Source organism: Lagenorhynchus albirostris, chromosome X (assembly GCF_949774975.1).
Source record: "Lagenorhynchus albirostris chromosome X, mLagAlb1.1, whole genome shotgun sequence".
Taxonomy (NCBI): Eukaryota; Metazoa; Chordata; class Mammalia; order Artiodactyla; family Delphinidae; genus Lagenorhynchus; species Lagenorhynchus albirostris.
In genome coordinates, this window is record NC_083116.1 from 98,555,912 (window position 1) to 98,579,350 (window position 23,439).

The window sequence follows — 23,439 nt, forward strand, 5'->3', positions numbered from 1 at the left end:
CTGAAGATGTCACTTGCTAGTTCTCCTCTCCTTTGTTTCTGCTACCTGTAGATACCCCGTGGTGCTCCCCCATCAAGGTGAAGTACGGGGATGTGTACTGCAGGGCCCCTCAGGGAGGATACTACAAAACAGCCCTGGGAACCAGGTGTGACATTCGCTGCCAGAAGGGCTACGAGCTGCATGGCTCTTCCCAGCTGATCTGCCAGTCAAACAGACGGTGGTCGGACAAGGTCATCTGCAAGCGTGAGTAGCCCGGCCCCATGTTGGGGCCTCGGGGCCATTCGGGGCCAAAGTTCTTTTGCTCTGAGATCAGGGATTTTTACTGAATGCTTTGTGGTCTTTGATGAGAAAAACTCCCCTTGTGAGCAGAAGCCATGCGTTAGTTCCTAAGATATGGTGGAAGTAAGATGACACATTTCAGACAGAGGGGTGCGATCAGCTGTTTGGAAAGGGGGAGAGAACAGAGATCTGTTTAGCAAAGTGCTGGCCCCAGCAAAGGGTTTGGGGATTGAAAAACAAACAAGACACACAGGTAAAGACACACTCTGCCATCAGGGGTCCCACAGAATAGCATTAGAGACAGACGTGTAAAACCGACCATAAGAATGGTGCTCTGCCATGGACTCCTGGTAGTAGACACAAGCGTCCTCCCAAGGAGTGGAACTTAGGGAGGCAAGGAGAGAATTACCGCGGAAGGATGCTGATTCCATGAAAGGCGCTGTGCCTCGGGGGAGAAGGTTGGAAGCACATTTCAGGGGCTGACTTTTAGCTTCCTGGAAAGTCATCTCATTTGGGAAACTGCAAGTGACACAGCATCGTTGAAGTGCATTTTAGATGCCATTGCCATTCAGAAAAGCTATCATGATGGAGCGCTTGCTGTGTGCCAAGCATTTCACATATATGCAATTTTTGCAACAATGCTATTGATATGGGTGCCATTACTTTATTGTTGGGAAACTGAGGTTGGGGTCTGCAGCCGTGTGATCCAGTCTAGGCAGACTACGCCTCTGGGTGACTCTAGTGAACACTTTCAGTGCTTCCCCCATATGTCCCTGGATGCTCTGCTACCAGTTCTGTGTGTCCATCCCCCAGCTTCTGGGCGCTTTGCTCTTAATGACTTGCACCTTCGGTTGATCTTCTACCAAGGAAGAAGAGGCTCTGCGCCTTCAGAGGACTGCTTTCTTCGTTCTGACAGGGAGAGCATTCCCCATGGGCAGCCTGTAGCTGCCCAGTACTGACTGGTAAAGGATTAGGAAAGCCCAGCTGCCCTGCCTGGAGGCAGGGCAGACTCAGGCATCACTCACGCTCCAGATCTTCCCTGCGGAATGAGGCTGAGGCTGACTTTGCCTGAGTTGCTACCTTGCCCGGCTACCTCCCCTCCCCCGTCCTGCTTCCCCCACCCTTCACTGGTCTCCCCTGGGAGCACTTTCTTAATCACTTGCACACAAATCCTGGTCTCAGCGTCTCTTTCTGAGGAGCCCAGCATAAGACCGTGGTTTAGCTGGGATGCCAACCCAAGCCAGTCTGGTGTAAAACTTTGTGTCCCTTCTGTGTCACATGCAACCATTGTTACCAAATGCAAGTTCATGTGCCAAACAAATCGAAACATCGGAGTTTGGAGCAGAGAAAGGTTATTGCAGGACCAAGCAAGGAGAACGAGTGGCTCGAGCCCAAACCCACCGCCCCACCAACTCCTTGAAAGGGTTCAGCACAGCATTTTTAAAGGCCAGGTGAGGGAGGGGTGTTGCAGGGTCCACAATTCTGCTTGTACACAGTTCTCTGATTGGCTGACGGTGAGGAAACGGAGGTTAACATTCTAGGTGCCAGAAGGTCTGGGGGCTACGTGCTCATGATCATCAAGTAGTTAATTTCTTCCATTTGGTGGTGGTTTTAGCATCTGAAAAACTCAGGGAATATGCATCAGATGCGATTATCTGGGTCTTCAGAGACGAGCTACAGCAGAGGGTATGGGGGAGGGGTCTGCCCCGGGAAGGGCCCATAGGGTCCCGCTCGGTTACACTATCTATCATTTCTCTACTTCTATCAGTTATATTTCAATTAACTTCACCCTATGCTTTCAGAGCTTCCGGACTCTGAAACTCCATGAACAAAATCTAAGTAATACTGAATCTCTGGTTTTCTCTTTCTCAGAAAAGCGATGTCCTACCCTTGCCATGCCAGCAAATGGAGGGTTTAAGTGCGTCGATGGTGCCTACTTTAACTCCCGGTGTGAGTACTATTGCTCGCCAGGATACACATTGAAAGGGGAGCAGACAGTCACGTGTATGGACAACAAGGCGTGGAGTGGCCGACCAGCCTCCTGTGTTGGTAAGAGAATATCGCCAGCCCTCAGGAGGCGCCTGCTTTGGGAGGAGCAGGGGGTGTCCGTACAGTGGATTTTTAAGGAAGCATCCGTGTCCCGAATGTAAAGCATAAGCACCCCGTTTTGCTTTCAGTGGTTCTCTTCATCCCTATTTCTCTGGCTCAGCGCAGACCTAGCCTCAGTCTCTACGCTAGAGTTGACTTCACGGCTCATGGCTTTCCTCTGACTTTTGTCTCTCTCTTGGATTGCCGTTGAGGCAGCTGGAGGCTGGCAGAGGTACGGGGTAATCCCGCTGCTTTAGTTCAGGGATCTGCCCTGTAGCACTGAGCAGAGTTTTTGACATTGGCCGGACATTCCCGCGGAGAGCAGGTCGACTCCGGTAGTCAGCAAACACTCAGTTTGGAAACTGGAAGGGATTTGGCTATTTTACCTTAGTCTGGATTTGTTGGGCAAATAGTAGTTCTTAGTTCTTTTTTTTTTTAACATCTCTATTGGGGTACAATTGCTTTACAATGGTGTGTCAGTTTCTGCTCTACAACGAAGTGAATCAGTTATACATATACACATGTTCCCATATCTCTTCTCTCTTGCATCTCCCTCCCTCCCACCCTCCCTATCCCACCCCTCTAGGTGGTCCCAAAGCACCGAGCTGATCTCCCTGTGCTATGCGGCTGCTTCCCACTAGCTGTCTACCTTACGTTTCGTAGTGTATATATGTTCTTAGTTGTGGTTCGGGGAGCTGGAAATCTTTACAAATGCAGATTCATGGCTCCACCCCAGACCTGCTGAATCAGAAACTCTGGGGATGGGCCCCAGCACTTGGTGCTTTCATGAGCCTCGCAGGGCATTTCAAAGTGCTTTAAGAGAGAGCCGCTGATCTGAGGCAGTGCTTCTCCAACTTGGGAATCACCTGGGAAACTTGGTAAAAATGCAGCTTCTGATTCAGTAGATCTGGGGCGTAGCCTGGGATTCTCTAGGGCAAGGTTTCTGAATCTTGGAAAAATGGACATTTGGGGTCAGATAATTATTCGTCCTGGGGTCCCGTCTTTTGTACTCCAGGATGCTTAGCAGAGCCGTGGCTTTTACCCACTAGATGCCAGTAGCATCTCCCCCCAACTCCCACTTGTGACAACCAAAAATGCCAGACGTTGTCAAATGTCCCCTGGAGAGAGGAGAGGAAGGAGAAAAATCACTCCCCCCAGCTCCTTGAGAATCACCCATCTAGGGGCAGTGGGTCCCTTCTCCCCACCCCCGCCCCTGCTACTTATTAGAATCACCTGAGTATCTTTTCGAACCTAGCCATGCCTTGGTCCAACCCTAGAGATTCTGATTCAATTAGTCTGATGTGGGACAGCTGGAGGAGGTGAGCGGCATTCTAAAAGCTTCCCAGGTGGTTTTCATATGCAGCCAGGCTCCAGGACCATTGTCTGAGAGCAGTGGATCTCAGAGTATGGTCCCCTGATCAGAAACATCAACATCAGAAATGCAGATTTGCGGACATGCAGGATTGCTGGATTCTGATGCTCTAAAGGTTGAGAACCTGCCTTAGAAGATCAAATTTGGGAAGAACTTTAGTACCTTTTTACTCAAAATAGTGCCCAGCAGTTGCAGCACCAGCAGGAAGCCTGTTGGAAATGGAGAATCTTGGGACCCATCCGAAGCTGGCAGGTCAAAATCCATATTTTAAGAAGATCCCCAGGGGATTCCTATGTCCTTTAAACGTTGGGGCAGACTGCTCTGGGACAGTGGTTTTCAACTTTGGCTGCCATTTAAATCTGAATATCTGGGGCCCTGGTATTTTTCCAGAACTCCCCCAAGTAGTTGAAAACCGCTGTCCCAGGAGACCGTTTACTCATAAAGCGTTAGAGCTGCCAGGACCCATGGCAGCAGAACATTCTAGTCCAATCCCCCATCTACGGATGAGGCCTGAGAGGTCACCTGACTGGCTTGACGTTGTGTAGAGCCAGGCCTATGTCTCCAGGCTTTCAGGCTCAAAGTCCCTGGATCCGGAGACAGCTCTGGTACTGAGGTGCCGAGGCAGCTGGCCGCAGGAGCCTGGCTCCTGCCCTGCTTGGGTCTGCCCATCCTCCAGAGAGTCCTTCAGCTCAGTCTGCCCGTGTGCTTTACCCCAAGGACTCCTTCCTGACTGCTCAGAGCCTGGAGCAGATACTTCAGGAATGAGACTGAAACTGGATGCTACCCTCTGGGGACACTTGTACACCAACTCCTCTGGCCTTGGTCCCCAGGGTGTGTTCATGATGGTACCACTGTCCACTGTATCCCCTGGCAGCATCAGCCGTTCTTACTCTGCAGTTATGTGGTTAATGAGCTATAGCCAGGGGACCTGGCCAAGATATTCTTGCAGGAAGGGGGACCCCTTCCAGGGCCCGAGCGTGGGCTCTTGTCTAACACCCGGAAATGAGTTGTCCGAGGAGATACACGTGCTGACAAAGCAGAAGAATTTATTGGGAAGGGGCGCCTGGGAGGAGAGCAGGAGGGTAAAGGAACCCAGGAGAACGGCTCTGCCACGTGGCTCGCAGTCTCAGGTTTCATGGTGGTGATGTTAGCTTTCTGGGTTGTCTCTGGCCAATCATCTTGCTCGTGCTTGGTCTGACTCAGGGTCCTGCCTGGTGGCGCACGCATCTCTCAGCCAAGATGGATTCCAGCGTGAGGGTTTCTGGGAGGTTAGGGCAGGACATATCGTCTCCTCCCTCCTCCTTTCAGCCCCTCCCGAATTCTTCCAGGTTAGTTGTTTTTTTTTTTTTTTGGCTGCGTTTGGGTCTTTGTTGCTGCGCGTGGGCTTTCTCTAGTTGTGGCAAGCGGGGCTACTCTTCGTTGTGGTGTGCAGGCTTCTCATTGTGGTGGCTTCTCTTGTTGTGGAGCACGGGCTCTAGGCTCGAGGGCTTCAGTAGTTGTGGCACGTGGGCTCAGTAGTTGTGGCTCCTGAGCTCTAGAGCGCAGGCTCAGTAGTTGTGGTGCACGGGCTTCATTGCTCGGCGGCATGCGGGATCTTCCCGGACCAGGGCTCGAACCCACGTCCCCTACGTTGGCAGATGGATTCCTAACCACTGTACCACCAGGGAAGTACCCAGTTTAGTTTTACAAACATACTATGGGCTGGCATGTCTTGTCCTCCCTCCTTTTGGCCCCTCCCGAATTCTCCCGGTTAGTTTTCAGCAGCAGCGCTGCGTTCTTTGTCGGGACCTCCTGCTGTGAGACAACCCAGGCAAGCAGTTGTCATCGTGCCTGGCCAAGGCAGGCAGTTTTGGTCAATGGTTCCCTACCAATGCGAGCAAAAACCTTCTACATCAGAGTCACAGCCTGGACCTTACCTTGTATCCATCTGACAAGAGCACCAGGTCCAGATAATTACTCAGATAACCGACTCAGATTTATTCCGAGCTTCTCGTTTTCTAGGATTTAGGTAGGAGTTTGAATTGATCCGTAACTGGGAAGACAGAAACCATTCTAGGTATTTCCAGCAGAGGAGAATTTAATAAGGGGCATTGGTTACAAAAACATAGGAAGAGCTGGAGGAGCAAAAGAGGAAAAACATTGTTACGAGGGATTAGTTACAGCAGAAACCCATAGCAACTGAGGGCTAGGGGAGCAAAAGTGGCCTGGTAGTGTTACCCCAAATCCAGAAGCTCACGCTGATGTTGACATGTCTGTACCTGACACCATCATGGATGAGAATGAAGCCAGGGGCCCAGGAAGCCCTCACTGAAGCCCCCACCAGAAGCATAATGGCTTCCATCTTCTTCCTGCCTTCTATTCTCATGAGAGTGCCTTCCATTGGCAAACCTAGCTGGTACCCAGCCGGCAGAAGGAGTCCAAGAAATGTCATTTCGTGACTTTTAGCACAGGCAGTAAAAGGGAGATGCTAGAAAAACTGAGCACCGACAGAATCTTCGGCACAGCAACCATTTGCTGAGGTCTTAGACGTCTCCCCGTGAATCGCTGTACTTCTCGGCAAGGAGAAGAACGCAGAGCAGCCCCGCTCAGCCAGTGCAGGTAGGATAGCGCCCAGGCTTGTGAGCTCTGGACACGCTCCTTTGGAAGGACATGACTTCAGGCCAGATGTTCAGGTCAGAAGAGCCCGTCGCAGATGTTGCTTTCACTCTCTCCCCTATGACTTGGTATGTGCAAGCTAGCTCTTCAAAACAAGCCCTCCCCCCCCATTTTGGACTCTCTCTTTCCTCACATTGGAAGGGCCAGAGGTGATGGGATGGGAGGAGATACACATCTTCATGCTGAGCAAGCTTTGGCAGAATCTTCTAGGGATCACACTGTTCAGATGTCCAGATTGTGTGCAACAGTGGAAAGAAAATGCTGATTATTCGCAAAAAGCAACAAGCATGTCTTAAGCCAGACCAGATGGGCCTGGAACCTTCCCAGAGGGAGAGAGAAAGAACTAAGAAATGAACCCCAGTTTCAGGGCATTTATCTTAGAGCGGGCCAGGGCAAGGTTCAGGCATCTTTGGGGGAAGGGGAATTTGTGCGTGCAGTGAGGGGGGGTGGGTAATGGTGAAAAGGGGACCCGTGAGCCACAAGAGAGCAATGAGCTCCCAGGAAAAGGAGAGAAATGGACAAAGCAAGCAGGCAATTCTTTCTTAGATTTTGTGACAGATAAGCTGGAGCTTGTCCCCGGTGAATTTTACTGCAGGGCTGTCATGGATACTTTTGGCTTTAAATGTATTATTAAATTCGTTTAATGACTTTGTTTGTGTGTTGGCAAGGCTCAGGGGTCCTTGAGCACAGCTCAGAGCCTCAGCCTAGTTTAGGAGCTGACACATGGTGGCCGAGCATTTCCCAGATTTCCACACAGCCTTGAACAGTGCCTCTGGGCCAGAGCTGTACTGAGTGCTGAGGAAATCGTCTCAGTTCTCCTCCACATCTGGAGGGAAGAGAGAGAACACTGGGCTTCCTTTTCACTCTGAGGTGGTGGTCTTTTCACTTTTCACTCTGTGGTCTGGCTAATTTGAAAGGACCACAAGTTAAAACTCATTCTCTTAGGCAGCCCACACTCTGGCAGTGGGCCCAAATCCATGGTTATTTCAGAAACAGATATAGATAGAAATCAGTCAGTGTGGGAGAAACAACATACTGCAAATTGCAGGAGGGTAAAATATTTAGAGAGCCGCAACTTCCATTGATATAAAAAAAAGTAAACCATAGAATGTAATAACTATTGTTTGGGGGGATTTTTTTTTCTTTTTTCCATTTTTAGTTCATTTCGGTTACATTGGCATTTAGATAGAACAATGGACAGTTAGAATTAAAAGGCCCCATCTAGAGACCAGATTTTGAGTAGACACACGATTTCTCCTTTAGACCAACAGTTTTTCCTAGGCCAAAAGAGAAAGAGACCAAAATTCAAGTAAGTTTAAAATCCATGGGCAATGAAAAGCGAGCAGGTATCTTTGGACATGCAGGGAGCCCCATTTCGTTTTTTTAACAGAGGTCCACATACAAACCAACTTGGTTTTTGGAATTACTCTTTGCTTGTTCTATATTTCCTACAGAATAGAATAGTTGGAGAGTTAACACAAATGGAAGTCTGGAATAAAAAAAAATCTGTGATTTTAGATATGAAAATTGATGGAATACGTTTCTGGCCTCCCAATCATCTGACAGCTGGGTTGACCCAATGACTCACAAGGAAGTTTGCTGGGCTGAATGGTGTTATTTCCCGAGATTCAGTTAAGGATACAGATATCATGGGGCTAAGAATAAATGTGTCCGTGCGTTGTTGTAGATGCTCTTAACTCATATTGAATTTTTCCTGGGTTGACAAATACACATTTTCTTGCAAACTTTCAGGAAGCTAGTTTCAGCTTTGCAACAAGTTGCAATTTTTAGTTTGGTATCTTGCTTCTGGTGATAGTGACTTCTAATTGTGGAGTTCTTGCTTCTCTTCTAGACTCTTCTGTCCATTGGGGAAAGTTTTCTAATACCTCATGGTGCCAAAGAAATGGAACCACATTCCAGAGACATCCGCAAGGATTACACTCTAGCTGGGGGAGGCAAGCAATGGGGCAAGTTTTCCGTGTCCAGGTTTGTTCTGCCTCTGCCCTTTCTTCCTGTGCCCCAGGAAATGACCGCCTCCTTCCTCCGTCACCAACCTGCCAAAATTCCCCATCCAAACAACCGTGAAGAATACCATGGTTGTTTGAAACCACTAAGTTTTGTGTGGTCAGTTGTTTGGATGGGGAATTTCGGCAGGGCTCGGCGGCTCACCTCTGTTCCACATAGTAATGGCTGAAGTGCCTGATTGGGGCTGGAGGATCCAAGTTGGCTTCACTCCCATGTCTGGCATCTCACTCAGAGGCGGCTGTACTGGCTGGCATTTGACTGAGTCTCTTTCTCTCTCCCTTCATAATTTCTCAGTTTCTCCACATGGCCTCTCCAGTCAGATAGTTGGACTTCCTTAGATGGCAGCTGGCTTCTGAGATAGTGAGCAGCCGAAGGTGCCAGACGTTTTAAGGGTCTACACCTGGGACTGGCGTAGGGTCACTTTCCCTGCATTCTATTAGTCAAAGCAAGTCACAAGCCTGGCACCGATTCAGAGGGAGGGGAAACAGACTCCACCTCTTGCTAGGAGGAGCTGCATGTATATAAGGGGATTATGGGTGGCCATCTTTGCAGGAAATTCACCAGAGTATCCTTTGTTAGAAATCAGAGGTTAGAAATCATTAGTGAAATACATCTTGGAAGATGCCATACCAAATTTGAAAAAAAAAAGGTGTGATTGCTTATATCCCAGTTCACGTACTGTTAACAAGGCCAAAGTCATAATGCCTTAAACAAGATAGAAGTTGTATTCTCGTATAAATGTTTGTCCGGGGCAACGTCCTAGACCCAAACTCCTTCTCATTTGTCCTTCCATCCTCAACTTGCAGCTTTCATCCCACAGTCGAAGATGCTGTCCCGGCTCCCCACTCCATGGACATTCAAACCAGGGTGGAGGCGGGGGTAGCCACACATACTTTTTGAAAAGCACATCACTTCTTCTGACAACCCACTGGTGGAAGCCATCCCATGGCCACACCTAACTTCAGACAAGCCTGGGAAATATAGTCTTTATTCTGGAGGGCCACAGGCCCGGGGAAACTTCTTTTGTGCTAAAAAAAGAAGGGGGATGGGAGAGCAGGTGAACACATCGACTGTACAGATTGAGAAGAAGTTGGTGTAAAAGATCAAGGGAGAAAAGAAGGGAGAAAAAGATTAAAAAGCCAGTTGGTGTAAATCAACTATACTTCAATAAAATAAAATTTAAAATTCAACAAAAAAATCATATCATATACCGTATAGGTAAAAGTATTTATAGAAACAATTTGCATAAAAATTGAGGTTCTCATTGCAATAATCAGTTGTATTTAATAAGGAAAATGTATAAGATAGTTCCCAAACGTAAATCCAGTTGGAATGAGTTATGGAGGACATCAGAGAGGAAAGGAGCATTAAATGGAGTCTGCTTGCTGTGAGCAGCTGTGATGATCCTTTACATTCTTGAGATAAGAATATCACCTTGGGCTTCCCTGGTGGCGCAGTGGTTGAGAGTCCGCCTGCCGATGCAGGGGACACGGGTTCGTGCCCCGGTCCGGGAAGATCCCATGTGCCGCGGAACGGCTGGGCCCGTGAGCCATGGCCGCTGAGCCTGCACGTCCTGAGCCTGTGCTCCGCAGCGGGAGAGGCCACAACAGTGAGGAAAACAAAAAAAAAAGAATATCACCTTGCCTTAGAATGAGGTGGAGGGAGTGAAGAACGCGCATCCCCACCCCAGGTCAGGCAGTCCCAGACACAAGTTACTGTTATGTTCTGAAGCACCTATTCTTCATACCTCTAACAGTCATGTTCAAACACAGGTCTCCACTGGAAAACATTATTTAAGCAAACAGTTTAGGATGCAGTTAATTTATAACCTTAGTTTAAAGGGGTTTTTTCCCTTGTTATCTGTTGGCCAGAACATTGCCCTTTTCACCCTCTTTCTTATTTCCACTACCTACCACCTACCACCTACCTGGTTAGACGTGTTCAATATTCCCAGGTATATAGTTAAGCTTCTCAGATAAACAGTAGTTGATAGAGTGCAGTATATTTGTTTCTGATATTTTTATATGCAGAGAAGAAACTAGAGCACAGAGGAGGGAGACAGTTTGTCAAATGTCTCCAGTGAGTGGGGCAGAGGCCAGGCTTTTCTGTGCAGAGTTGCACAGTTGCCACACAATGACTGGCTCTGTGGGCATCCTGACTCAACAAGGAATCATGATTATGTTTCTATAGTAACTTCGTTTATTTCATTCATTGAAATTTATAATAACTTAGAAAAAGCAATGATGGCCATGGCTGTATAATAATAGGCTTCAGTCCTGGAGCATCTGGGGAAGGGCAGGCCAGCTGGTCTCTTGAGCTGAAAGAGAGGCCATGACGCTGGAGGATGCAACAGAATTCAGTCCTGCTGCCGCTCTTAAAGGATGTAAGGGGAAGCTGGAGCCGGCGACCGTGGAAGAATGTGTGTGCAGAGGATGGAGGAAAACGCTAGGTCAGCAGCAGGCAGACATACAGAAGTGTTCGGCTGATTAAAATAATTGAAAAAGATGCGATCATGGCTTAGAATCTCAGACCACAAAGAAATTCCAAAAGAGAGGAGATGCTTCCCAGTCTATAAATGGGGATGATAATCACAGTACTTAGTCTAGTAGGTGGTGGCGAGAATTCAATGAAATAATGCAGGGATAGTACTCCGCCTGGGGTGGACAGGTAGGAGGGTTCAGTAAATATTAGCTATTATTTTTAGTGCTTTATTTCTTCTTGTTTCTGGCTTGGAGGATCACCACTTCTGAAAATTTAGGCCAGTTTCAGCAGATCATTGTTAGCTGTCAGAAGCTGGCTTTCAGAAGCTCTGAGACTCTTCACCCAGATAACCTAATTTGGAGTGCTGTTTGCTCAGTGACAATGTCAAGTTCATAGGGAAAACAACCCAGCCTATCCTCCAGCTGTTTAGTTTACATGACACAGAGGGTAAGAGTATCTCTTCACTCTGACAATGTCACTCCAAGAAAATCTGGTAACACTAAGTAATTTTACAGTGAAATCTATCTCCTCTCCTCAGCCCCTCCCTTTTGGCTTTAAATTTTTAAAAAAATAAATATGCCTTCTATTATGAGGTTGCCAACTGTATTTGGCCAGCAGGGGGCAGGTATTGTACACTTGTCTTCCTGATTCACCCAAAGCTGTGAAATGTTCATCTGAATTGTAAAGTATGTCTTCTATTACCTATCATAGTAAAACCAGAAAAAGGGGGATTATTTTTAAAAACGTATCAACTGAAAATAGACACCTCTAATGTATTTAAAGCAGCTTCCATTGCACCATCACATTTATAAACTTTATCAATTCTAAGAAGCATGTTTCTTTTTCACATTTTACTATCCCTGAAATTAGGATGCATCTCACAATCGATAGTGACTTAGATTCAGTAAAATATGGTAGTTATTCAATTTAGGATTAGTGTATTAGGGCTGTAAATTCACACTCCATTGAAGCATGCCATAGAGTGAAAATGAATTTGGATAGCTGAAGATAAAATTGTTTAACAAATTATTCATAATTTCTTACCCTAAATTAAATGAGAAGTTATTGGACAAGACACAGGAGAAAGTATATGAAGACTTTACTTGGTGCATTTAGTCTCTCAAAGATGTTTGTAATTCAGCATCGAATGACATTTCATTTTCATTCAGGCTGTAGTAGCATGTAAATAATTACCAGCTGACATGTAAAGCAATGCAAATCTACATGTTGTTAATTTACTCTGCCCTCTTTAAATACATTCTCTACCTCTTCAGAATCATCCAGTAGAATTTGCCAAAGTTTGAATTCCCCCTTCTTCTGATTTCACTTTAGCTATAATAAAATGAAATCTAAGGGAGTAAGAAATTGACATCTCATTTATTTCTAGCCCTCATTATCAACCCAGCCTTGATAGTGAGGGGGCAGAAATTCTATTACCAGGTAGGGAAACTATTTGGGGAACTTCGGGAGGTCTTTGGAGGGCCAGAACCAAGGTCGAACTGCTGTCCCGAAATACAAAACCATAGGTGGGGTCCAGTGGCCGTTGGAGGGGAGAGTGGACCCAGACAGATCATTGTTTAAGATATTGAGGAGTATGTTGGGGATAGACATAGCCAGGAGAGAGAGAGAGCTGGTTCCAGGGGTAAGTGCTCTAATTTGGGCTATAATTCACATTATCATTATTTACATGCCTGGCCTTAAATAAATCACTCTGAGCCTCAGTTTCCATATCTGTAAAATGAGAGCATTGGGTAATTCTTTTAAGCCTCCATAGCATTTACTTTTTTTTTAAATAAGTAAATAAATAAATTTATTTATTTTTTGGCTGCGTTGGGTCTTCGTTGCTGTGCACAGGCTTTCTCTAGTTGCGGTGAGCGGGGACTACTTTTCATTGTGGTGCGTGGGCTTCTCATTGCGGTGGCTTCTCTCGTTGTGGAGCACGGGCTCTAGGCGCGCGGGCTTCAGTAGTTGTGGCGCATGGGCTTAGTTGCTCTGCAGCATGTGGGATCTTCCCCGACTAGGGCTTGAACCCGTGTCTCCTGCATTGGCAGGCGGATTCTTAACCACTGCGCCACCAGGGAAGTCCCTATAGCATTTACTTTTATGTAGCCTGGGGCAGTGTCATTTTATACCTCGTGTCATATTTCACATATGGTAACATAATCCCCCAACAGACTGTAGACTCTGAGAAGTACATGGTTCTCTTGCCTTTGTGCCTGCCCAAACCCAGCAGTTAGAATGATGCCTTGGGGAAGGCAGGTACTCACTAAAGATTTGTTGCCTTGAATTGAATGGCACTAGATGATACCTAAGGCACCTTTCTCTAGTCTCCAATGACGCTGTCTTTAAAGCGGGAGGGACTCACAATGGCTGAATGACTTCTAGTTGAGTAACTGCCATATTGCCAAGTCAGCAGGCAGAGTTTGGAAGTCTGGGGAAGAAGTTGCTGTAGCTAATAAATTACCCCACGAGACACCTAGCAAGGCCAGCTGATTGCAGGTTTAGCAATGCACAGGTGAGTACTCAATCTTTAAAACTCAGCAGGCAAGAAGGGGCAAGATGAAGGGAGGGAAGAGAAATACAGAGGGGTGAAGAAACCCTTCAAAAGTGGGGAGCACCTAGACCTTTGGGCATGTCAAATGCTGGGTGTTGAACCCCAGGTTGATGAGATATTCCCTGCTGATGGCGAGAATATTCTGGTTCTGTTTGCAGATATAGAACCTCCTAGAATCAAGTGCCCAAGTGTGAAGGAACGCATTGCGGAACCCAATAAATTGACAGTCCGGGTGTCCTGGGAGACCCCTGAGGGAAGAGACACAGCAGATGGCATTCTCACTGAGTAAGTGCAACTTGGCAGCTGGAATGATGCTGCCTCTTTTATGTGAGACATTCACTACCCAGAGTCAGGAAGTGTATCTATGCTGGTCAATTTATGCTTTCAGACTCAGTACAGCACTCTTTCAGCCATTCCTCATTCATTTCTTTATTTTTCTTCACCGTCTGACATACTATATTTTTCACTTTCGTATTTGTTTATTGCCTGTCTCCACTACAGTATGTTCGCTGCCATATCCCTAATGCCCAGAACCACGCCTAGCACATAGTTGGTACTCAGTAAATATCTGTTAAAGGAAAGAAAGGAAGTAAGACGACGGGGTGGTGGGAAGAAGGGAGGAGAAGAGACGGAAGGAGGAAGAGGAAGCCAACTGGTAAATTCAGGGATAGACTCACCCCCATTGCCTGCCAGGGGCCCCTCCCCAGACCTTCCTAAGCCACCACCTCGCTGGGAACCTCTGTGTCTCCCAGGTGGAGCCCGATGTTGCCCCCCTTGTGCTCTGTGAGTCTATCCCTTGTGTTTTGGCACCTGCTTCTTTCAAAACATTTGATTTTTATTTTTTAAAACTTGCAACCACATTAAACACTTAAAGAAGCAGCTTAAAAAAAAAAAAGAGACGGGTGCTTCCCTGGTGGCGCAGTGGTTGAGAGTCCACCTGCCGATGCAGGGGACACAGGTTCGTGTCCCGGTCCGGGAGGATCCCACATGCCGCGGAGCGGCTGGGCCCGTGAGCCATGGCCGCTGAGCCTGTGCGTCCGGCGCGTGTGCTCCGCAACGGGAGAGGCCACAACAGTGAGAGGCCCGCGTACCGCAAAAAAAAGAAAGAAAGAAAGAAAAAAGAGACGGGGTCTTCTGCTTTCTTCCTTTCCCCCATTCTCCAGGACCAACTGCATGAGTAGTTTGAAATACATCCCAAATGTTTTTAAAAATGGGTGGTTCCCTTCGGTGAAGTTCAGCCACATGTTGTTCTAATCTAGCATATGGGCCTGTGCCCCTGCGGCTATTTGCTGGGCCCCCACCTTCCCTGAAGGCCACTACTTCATGTCAGCACGTTCACATCCATGCCTTAAAGTTCACCGTCCTGCTAGACCTCCTAACCGAGTTTCCATCTGTGGGCAAAGAATACCTCTGACTTACCCCCTGGTGAGCCATACAGCAGGGAAAGACTTTCTAGAATCCTGTCAACCCAGGCTGGGCAAGAGGAAATGTTTTAAAGCAATTATTAGCCATAATAGAACATCTTCTACTAGCAAGAGCCTGAGTCTCTCACCCGTAGCAGGACATTTTGTTCCTGCAGCCTGATAATGATCTCCCTGTGCACCATCTAGCTTAGATCATAATTGTTATGTTTCCCCTTGTAACTCCTCAAAGATAAACTTTGAGTATTAAGAAAAGTATTTATTTGTTGTTGTATACACATGTCACAAACCCCTAAGGAGAAACTTTAGGCAATTGGGATGAAAAAATAAATCACAGTTGATAGAATCAGGGATTGGGTTTTAACTATCGTTGAATCTTTTGGGACCCAGCACGATGCCTGGCTAACCCCTAGCCCATAATAGGTTCTTACATTTTTTTCACAACTGTGATTGCTATTGAAATCTGGTATAATAAACACACAATATCAGGTCATCAGATGACTCTATCAAACAAGGATATTCACCTTGGCGTGTCTGTGGGTAACCTGTGTGTTATGGTTAGAAATGTGACTTTTTTTTTTTTTTTTTTTGCGGTACGCGGGCCTCTCACTGTTGTGGCCTCTCCCATCGTGGAGCACAGGTCCGGCTGCGCGGGCTCAGCGGCCATGGCTCACGGGCCCAGCCGCTCCGCGGCATGTGGGATCTTCCCGGACCGGGGCACGAACCCGTGTCCCCTGCATCAGCAGGCGGACTCTCAACCACTGCACCACCAGGGAAACCCAGAAATGTGACATTTTGAAGGCGCGTCTTAGTAGCCCCGACGCCTCTGTTCAGAGCAGCTGTCGGCTTCCTGAGCTCTACAGCTCAGAGCCGGCGGAGGCGTGGAGCAGGACGCTTCCTTGGGCAGAAGGAGGGGTTCAGAGAAGGCCGTCTTGTCCCCTTTTCAGCTCTTGCTTGGCCTCCTTGCTTCTCTGACATTTCTCTTCCCCATGTGTTTTGGAAGCTCCTGTTATATAGTCCCCTTCTAGGAGGGAAGGTTCTAGTGTCAGGCACTGAGACAAGTGCTTCCTGTGAGCTCCCTTAGTTACTCCTTATGACTGTTATTTGCATGTCAGATGAAAGAGTGTCTCCAAGAGGTGAGCAGCCACTCACATTGGAAGTCTGATTCCTTTCAGGCTTATCTGCTTTTAAATTGTGCTTCTTGAGGACCTTAAAGCATCTAAGGTTCAAAGTGACGCGTCTCTAATGGTGGGATTTCTGGCACTTTCCTAACACCCCTCACTTCACCCTTTTACAAGTAAACAGCTACCTTGTCCACCTATGTGGAAGGTTCTCCTCAATGGTGACAGTGATAATTTCACATGCCTGTTATTAGCCAATATTTCTCATTATTTCTAAGAAGTATAGAGAGAAGGGAAATTATCTATTGAAAAACAAACAAAACCTGGCATTTGATCATGTTGTACCTACTGATGTTCTTATCAGACAACCAAGAAGAAAGATGCAGGAGTCCCCCATGCTGTGTGACCTTGGGCAAGTTCCTTGATCTTTTGGTGCCTCAATTTCCTCATCTGTGAAATGGGGATAATAATGCCTACCTCATGGGGTTCTTGTGAGGATTAAATAAACTAATATATGTAAAATGCCTAGAACCATGCCTGACATGTATAAGGTTTATGTACGTGCAAAGAACAATAATAATAACTTATTATTAATAATAATAACTTAAGTTATTATTATTATTAGGATCACCAAGGAATCACAGTGAACTTGCCTTTTGCTCAGGAAAGGTCTCCACCCAGATAGAAAAAGCAGAGAAAGTTCTAGCGCCCCCTGCAGGCCCAAGTTGCCAATGAGTGCTTGGACTTCCCTCTCAAATGATTTTCCTCACAGAAAATTCCTTCATTCTCCCAACAGGGAGGCAATGCAGGTCCGCCTTGGAACAAAGGAAGGAAGAGTTGGGTCCTGGGTTCTGAGCATCCCCCATCCTCTGTTCTACATTCCAACGAGAAAAATAAATCTGAACTTCCCAGGAATTGGGGACTTCCATTTTTCTGGTCTCAAACCGCTCTTCCAAAACAGAGTAAAGCTCAGGAAATTCTATTCTTTGAGAATTCAAGTAGTAAAACTGGTCTAATGGCTGTCCCTTGGAGTCTCTGTATCTTGGGCAGAATGGGTACTCAACAAATGCCCGTGATGCCCCTCTTTGATCATTACGCCCATCACGGCCCAGTTGTTGTTAGGCCTACAATGATCATCTTTGGTGTTTCTGATTTTTTTTCCCCCTTTAAGTGTTATCCTAAAAGGCCTACCCCCAGGCTCACATTTTCCAGAAGGAGACCACAAGATCCAATACACAGTGTATGACAGAGCTGAGAACAAGGGCATTTGCAAATTTCGAGTTAAAGTAAGAGGTAAGATGACTGGTTCTTGGCTTTTTTCTCTCTTTATAAGAACAAAGGGAAACAGAGCCTTAAGCAAGAACCCTCTGTGAGTGGCCACTGCCAGAGGGAGACTAGCCAGCTCTGGATTCGCCTCTGATCATGAGGCTAGGGGAAGGGTGCTATCTTAATGTCTGAATTTCACAATTCTGATCCGGATGAGGTCCAGTGCTGGCAGATTGAAGGAGTCCGAGAGAGCAGTGAGTTTGTCTCACGTGAGCCCACAGCTGGCTGTCCCAGAAGAGTATTATTCAATAACTTTTCCACCCCTGGGCTTCGGTGACCAGCTGAAGCCTGTAAGTCCTTCTACTGATATGAAGGAGGTTAGGAGAACCCCCCGCCCCAGCTGGGGTCGCCAGGAGACCATGTTCTTGGTGTTCTAGAACTCTTGGTCTACCTGAAAAAAAAGGTTTATTTTATGCCTCAATGGGCAGTTACTTAACTAACCATCCTTCCTCCTTATTCTTCTGAGTTCAACCTCCTCATCTAGAACACAGGGGGCTAAATCAGTTCATCTCAGTGGTCTTGTTAGTATGAACAATGACCATCCCAAGGCCCACCCACTGGCCAGAGAGCTATGCCTGCCCCTATGCCTGCCCCCATGCCTGCCCCCTCGCTCGTTTTCTGGTGCTTCTGAACCCTCCCCTTCTCTGGTTACTTTGTGGCGGGGAGCTCAGCACTGAGCCCCCTCTGGGCTTGTGTCCCACACAGTCAGACGCTGCGGCAAACTCAACGCCCCAGAGAATGGCTACATGAAGTGCTCCAGCGACGGCGATAATTACGGGGCCACCTGTGAATTCTCCTGCATCGGAGGCTACGAGCTCCAGGGGAGCCCTGCCCGAGTGTGTCAGTCCAACCTGGCCTGGTCTGGTACAGAGCCCACCTGTGCAGGTACGAGGGCAGCCCTCTCTCCAGCCAGCAGCAGACCCTGAAGACCCTTCGGCCCAGATTTCCAGTACAGGGAGGAGGGAGGGCTTCGCTCTGTATACCGTGAAAGGTTCGGTGCCAACCCTCTTCATCGGATGGGTGAAAACAGTCCTCGGATCCCCGGGCAGCCCACCTCACCTGCCCTCCTCCTGTGCCTCTGCCTATCTTCTGATTTCTCTCTCATGTCCTGTAAGGAGGAAGCTGGAGGTGGGAGCCCAGAGCCCATTATGAATCAGCGGCACTATGAATCAGCACAGTCTGTACGCTTGTTCCTCCCCTCTACAAATGTAAGGATCTTTTTTACAAAGCCAGTACACTGCTGCGCACAGATGATAGAATGCCTGCTTTGCAGCACTGGCTGGAAAGTCCCTCAGACCTTGGGCATTTGGAATCTTTCCTCCTAATGTCAAAGGAGGAGGCTAATACTTTGCCCACTCCTGGAGTGGTTGTAAGTATTAAATGAGGTCATCTATTGAACAGTGGAATTGAGCGGGGCCTGGCACAGGGTAAACTCTCAATACCTGTCAGTTATTACTGAGGAACACAGACTGGGCTGGGTAGTGATCATAGTGTGAAATTTGGGCTGGCCAGAAAATTCCAGACATGTCTTTTATTTCTATACTTCACTGTTTTCTCGTTTCCTGGTACTTTCTCATCTTTATGCTTTCCCTTTAATCCCAGCTGTTCAGAGTTAGCTGAGAGACAGAGACAGAGAGACACAGACACATAGGTCGTCAGCTAAATGCCTGAGGCTCTTCAATTTCATACATCAAAGTACAAAGAACATCCCTCTTTCCTTCCCTGTCTCATTTCCTGAGGCAGGAGAGGAATGCCCACCCCCCAGGCCTAGCACAAATACCCACATCCTCATCCCCAGAACCTGTGAATATATTAGGTTACGTAGCAGAAGGCACTTTGAAGATGTAATTAAGTTAAGGATTTTGAGATGGGGAGAAGAGCGTGGATTAACCAGGTGGGCTCAATGGAATCACAAGCGTCCTTATAAGAGGGAGGCAGAAGTGCTCTCAGAGTCAGAGAAAACGACGAGGGGAGCGGAGGTCGGAGAGGAGAGAGGCTGGAAGATGCTGTGCTGCTGGCTTTGAAGGTGGGGGAAAGGCTACGAGCCAACAACCTCGCCTTTAGCCCAGTGAAACCCGTCCCAAACTTCGGACCGCCAAGATTGTAAGAGAATGTGTGTTTGTTAAGCCGCGGGGTTTGTGGTGACGAGTGATAGCAGCGAGAGGAAACTAACACGCTTCCCCACTCCCCAGCCCAGTGCTCCTTGGGAACCACCTCCCGAATAAACTAATATTTCTAGTTGAATCTTTATCTCAGGGTTTACTTCTTACACATATGGTTCTGTGTCTCATCACAGGCTGTGTTGAGCCAGAACCAGTAGAGAGTTTCTGACCTGTCTGGCCATTTCTGATTACAGCCATGAACGTCAATGTCGGCGTCAGAACAGCCGCTGCGCTTCTGGATCAGTTTTATGAGAAAAGAAGACTGCTCATCGTGTCCACGCCCACAGCCCGAAACCTCCTCTACCGGCTGCAGCTGGGGATGCTGCAGGTGAGTCCTTGCAGCAGGGCCAAGGCGGGAGGGAGACCTCTGCACAGGAAGGGCCCAGTCATTTCATTAAAAGCAAAGGCCAGATTCAGTGCCTCATCCATTTCCCGGGAGCTTCAGGACCCGGCACTTCAGAACTCCCCCCGTTCATTTCTGGCTCTGGGGCATAACCTAATTAACATTGACTCCCCAGAGCTAACCCAATCGTTTTCCAACTAATGAGGTTTGGTCGTCTTCACTAATAAGCCTAATTGACATGCTGTCCAGGTTCAGCCAAAGAGCAAATTGTCTTTGCTGAACCCGTCCAGGATATGACTGCGAGGGAGGCGATAGAGCAGTTGTTGGCCCTAAAGGCTGGCTCGAGGGATGAGAGGGGTCTAGGAGCCCTCGGGCCCCACATCCTGCTGCAGGGAGCTTCCCCAGCTCTCAGGGAGCTCCTCAGAGAGGGATAACCATCCTTTAGAGAAGCGGTTCTCCAGGTGTGCTCTGTGAGCCAGCAGCGTCAGTATGACCTGGGAGCTTGTTAGAAATGCAAATTCTCGACCCCCATCCCAGACCTGCTGGATCAGAAACTACATTTTAACAAGACCTTCAGGTGATTCCTAAGAACTTCAAAGTTTGATGGGGGGCGCTTTGCTAGGGAATGTGCCCTTTTTAGCTGTGTAAGTTTTGTAGCTACAGAATGAGGCAACCAGTGTCTTTTGGGGAAAAAACCAAACAAGCTAGAAACTGAAAGGATTGAATTAGAACTTGTTTGATTTCTGTCCTGAAGTGTGTTGTCAGTAAGAGTGGCCAGTCGGATTGAATGCTAAAGAGGTAGGATGTTATGCTGGGTCATGGACACGGTGCTGCACATTTTGGGAGGAATGTTTCATTCATGTATTAGTGAATAGAACTAGGTTTTTAGAACAATCTTGGTTTAATCAAAGGCTACAATTTAACTTCTCATTTCAGCATTAAGACAATCAATAATGATAAAACTTTGTTTATTCTCCCCATGTACTTGGACTTCCCATGAACTCTGAAGAGCCATATAAAACATTTTGGGCTCCTTTGATAGGAACCCAATTCATCTCATCTTTAACCCCAATCCCTGCCACCTGACCTCCACCTTGTGTCGCCTCATCCCGGCTAGGGAGTTGCTCTTTGGTTAGCACAAGCCCGCACCACTCCATTGTGTGGGAAATTGGCCTTGCAGGCTCTATTTCACAACCATACGTTTCCTGACCTTTTCTTTCCCTCTCTCTTTTTTTTTTCTTTTGGCTGCATTGGAAATTCGATGCTGCATGCGGGCTTTTCTCTAGTTGTGGTGAGCAGGGGCTACTCTTCATTGCGGTGCACGGGCTTCTCATTCCAGTGGCTTCTCTTCTTGCGGAGCACGGGCTTTAGGCACGCAGGCTTCAGTAGTTGCAGCACGCAGGCTCAGTAGTTGCGGCACGCGGGCCCTAGAGCATGTGGGCTTCAGTAGTTGCAGTGCGTGGGCTCAGTAGTTGTGGTGCGTGGGCTCTAGGGCACATGGGCTTCAGCAGTTGTGGCTCGAGGGCTCTAGAGCGCAGGCTCACTAGTTGTGGTGCGCAGGCTTAGTTGCTCTGCGGCATGTGGGATCTTCCTGGCCCAGGGATCTAACCTGTGTCCCCTGCACTGGCAGGCGGATTCCCAACCACTCTGCCACCAGGGAAGTCCCCTGACCTCTTCTTAGTTCCATGGAAAAATGAAAAAGCCAGACAACTTGCTTTTCCTCTGTTTGGCAAACTATGGCTTTTGTAAGTAAAATTTTATTGAAGCACAGCTGAGTAGTTAGGACAGAGACCATCCAGCCCCATGAAACCTAAAACCTTTACTATCTGGCCCTTTACAGAAAATGTTGGCTGACCCCTGCCCTAGTCTATCCTATTCCTTCAGGTACTTGCTAAATTACTAATCAACTAGTTGGATAAGATATTTGCTACCAAGGTGTTTATATGTGACCCCCCCCAACATATTTACATTGGCATTTTAAGCAGAGCCTTCAAGGAAAGGTTTGATTGGCTTATGTGATTCAGTTAGAATAATAAAAATGTATATTTCTACCTTTTCTAACTTGTCTACCAATTCTGTCACCCCAGAGATATTTCAGTGGAACTGTAATAAAAACTTGGTGTTCTAATAACTCAGCAGTTTAAATTTTCTTTTCCCATTTAGTCATATTCATCTTAAATTACTTTTTTGTTCCCTTACTGCCATTGGCATTCCCGATGAGATTTTCTGGCATATGGTTGAGTGGGTCACGTTCCCGAGGCTCTTGCCAAGAGCCAGCTCTGGGGGCTGGAACTTTTTTTTTTTTTTTTTTTTTTTTTTTTGCGGTACGCGGGCCTCTGACTGTTGTGGCCTCTCCCGTTGCGGAGCACAGGCTCCGGACGCGCAGGCTCAACGGCCATGGCTCACGGGCCCAGCCGCTCTGCGGCATGTGGGATCTTCCCGGACCGGGGCACGAACCCATGTCCCCTGCATCGGCAGGTGGACTCTCAACCACTGCACCACCAGGGAAGCCCCATTTTCTTTTTTTTAAAATTGAGGTATGATGGACATATAACATTAGTTTCAGGTGTACAACATAACGATTCAATACTTGTATATATTGCAAAACGATCACCACAGTAGTCCATTTAACACCCATCACCATACCTAGTGGCGAAAATTTTTTTTCTCATGATGAGAACTTTCAGGATCCACTCCCCCTAGCTACTTTCAAATATACAGTACAGTATTATTAACTAGAGTCACCAAGCTGTATATTGCGTCCCCATAATTTTTTCATTTTATCACTGTAAATTGTACCTTTTGACCCTCTTCACCCATTTTTGCCCAACCCCCAGCCCCCACCTCAGGAAAACACCAATCTGTTCTCTATATCCATGAGCTCAGTGTTTTTCTTTTTTTAAGATTCTACACATAAGAGAGATCATATGATATTTACCTTTTCCTCTTTTACTTCACTTAACATAATGCCCTCAAGGTCCATCCATGTTGCAGATGGCAAGATTTCACTCTTCTGTGGCTAAATAATGTTCCATTCTACCTATCACATGTTCCTCGTCCATTCATCCATCAGTGGACATTGAGGTTGTTTGCATAGCCTGGCTATTGTAAATAATGCTGCAGAGAACATGGGGATGCTTATATCTTTTCAAGTTAGTGTTTTTCTTTGGATAAATACCCAGCAGTGGAATTGTCGGATCATATGGTAGTTGTATTTTTAATTTTCTGAGCACCCTCCATACTGTTCTCCATAGTGTCTGCACCAATTTACTTTCCCACCAACAGCACACAAGCTCCATCCATGTAGAGCAGCAGTGCTGTTATGTGTCTTTTTGACGATGGCCATCCTAATAGGCGTGAGGTGATACCTCATGATTTTGATTTGCATTTTTCTAATGACTAGTGATATTGAGCATCTTTTCATGTATCTGTTGGCCTTTCATATATCTTCTTTGGAGAAATGTCTATTAAGGTCTTTTGCCCATTTTTAAATTAGAGTATGTATTTATTTGCTATTGAGTTGTATCAGTTCTTTAGATATTTTGGATATTAACCCCTTATCAGATACATGGTTTGCAGTTTTTTTCCCCCATTTTGTAGGTTGTCTTTTCA

At 47.1% G+C, this 23,439-nt stretch overlaps 1 protein-coding gene across 3 annotated transcripts in view; it reads left to right on the forward strand.

The window, feature by feature from the left end:
- The window catches only part of SRPX (sushi repeat containing protein X-linked), a 99,123-nt gene that overhangs the window by 49,634 nt on the left and 26,050 nt on the right, over nucleotides 1-23,439 (forward strand). For 2 of the 3 annotated variants that reach the window (XM_060137061.1, XM_060137062.1), the window contains 6 exons: nucleotides 52-243; nucleotides 2,152-2,328; nucleotides 13,613-13,739; nucleotides 17,168-17,289; nucleotides 18,028-18,207; nucleotides 19,679-19,812. In XM_060137061.1, the coding sequence (XP_059993044.1) occupies nucleotides 52-243; nucleotides 2,152-2,328; nucleotides 13,613-13,739; nucleotides 17,168-17,289; nucleotides 18,028-18,207; nucleotides 19,679-19,812 (932 nt within the window). The remainder of the gene's footprint in view (nucleotides 1-51; nucleotides 244-2,151; nucleotides 2,329-13,612; nucleotides 13,740-17,167; nucleotides 17,290-18,027; nucleotides 18,208-19,678; nucleotides 19,813-23,439) is intronic. The other variant, XM_060137063.1, reaches the window with a different exon arrangement.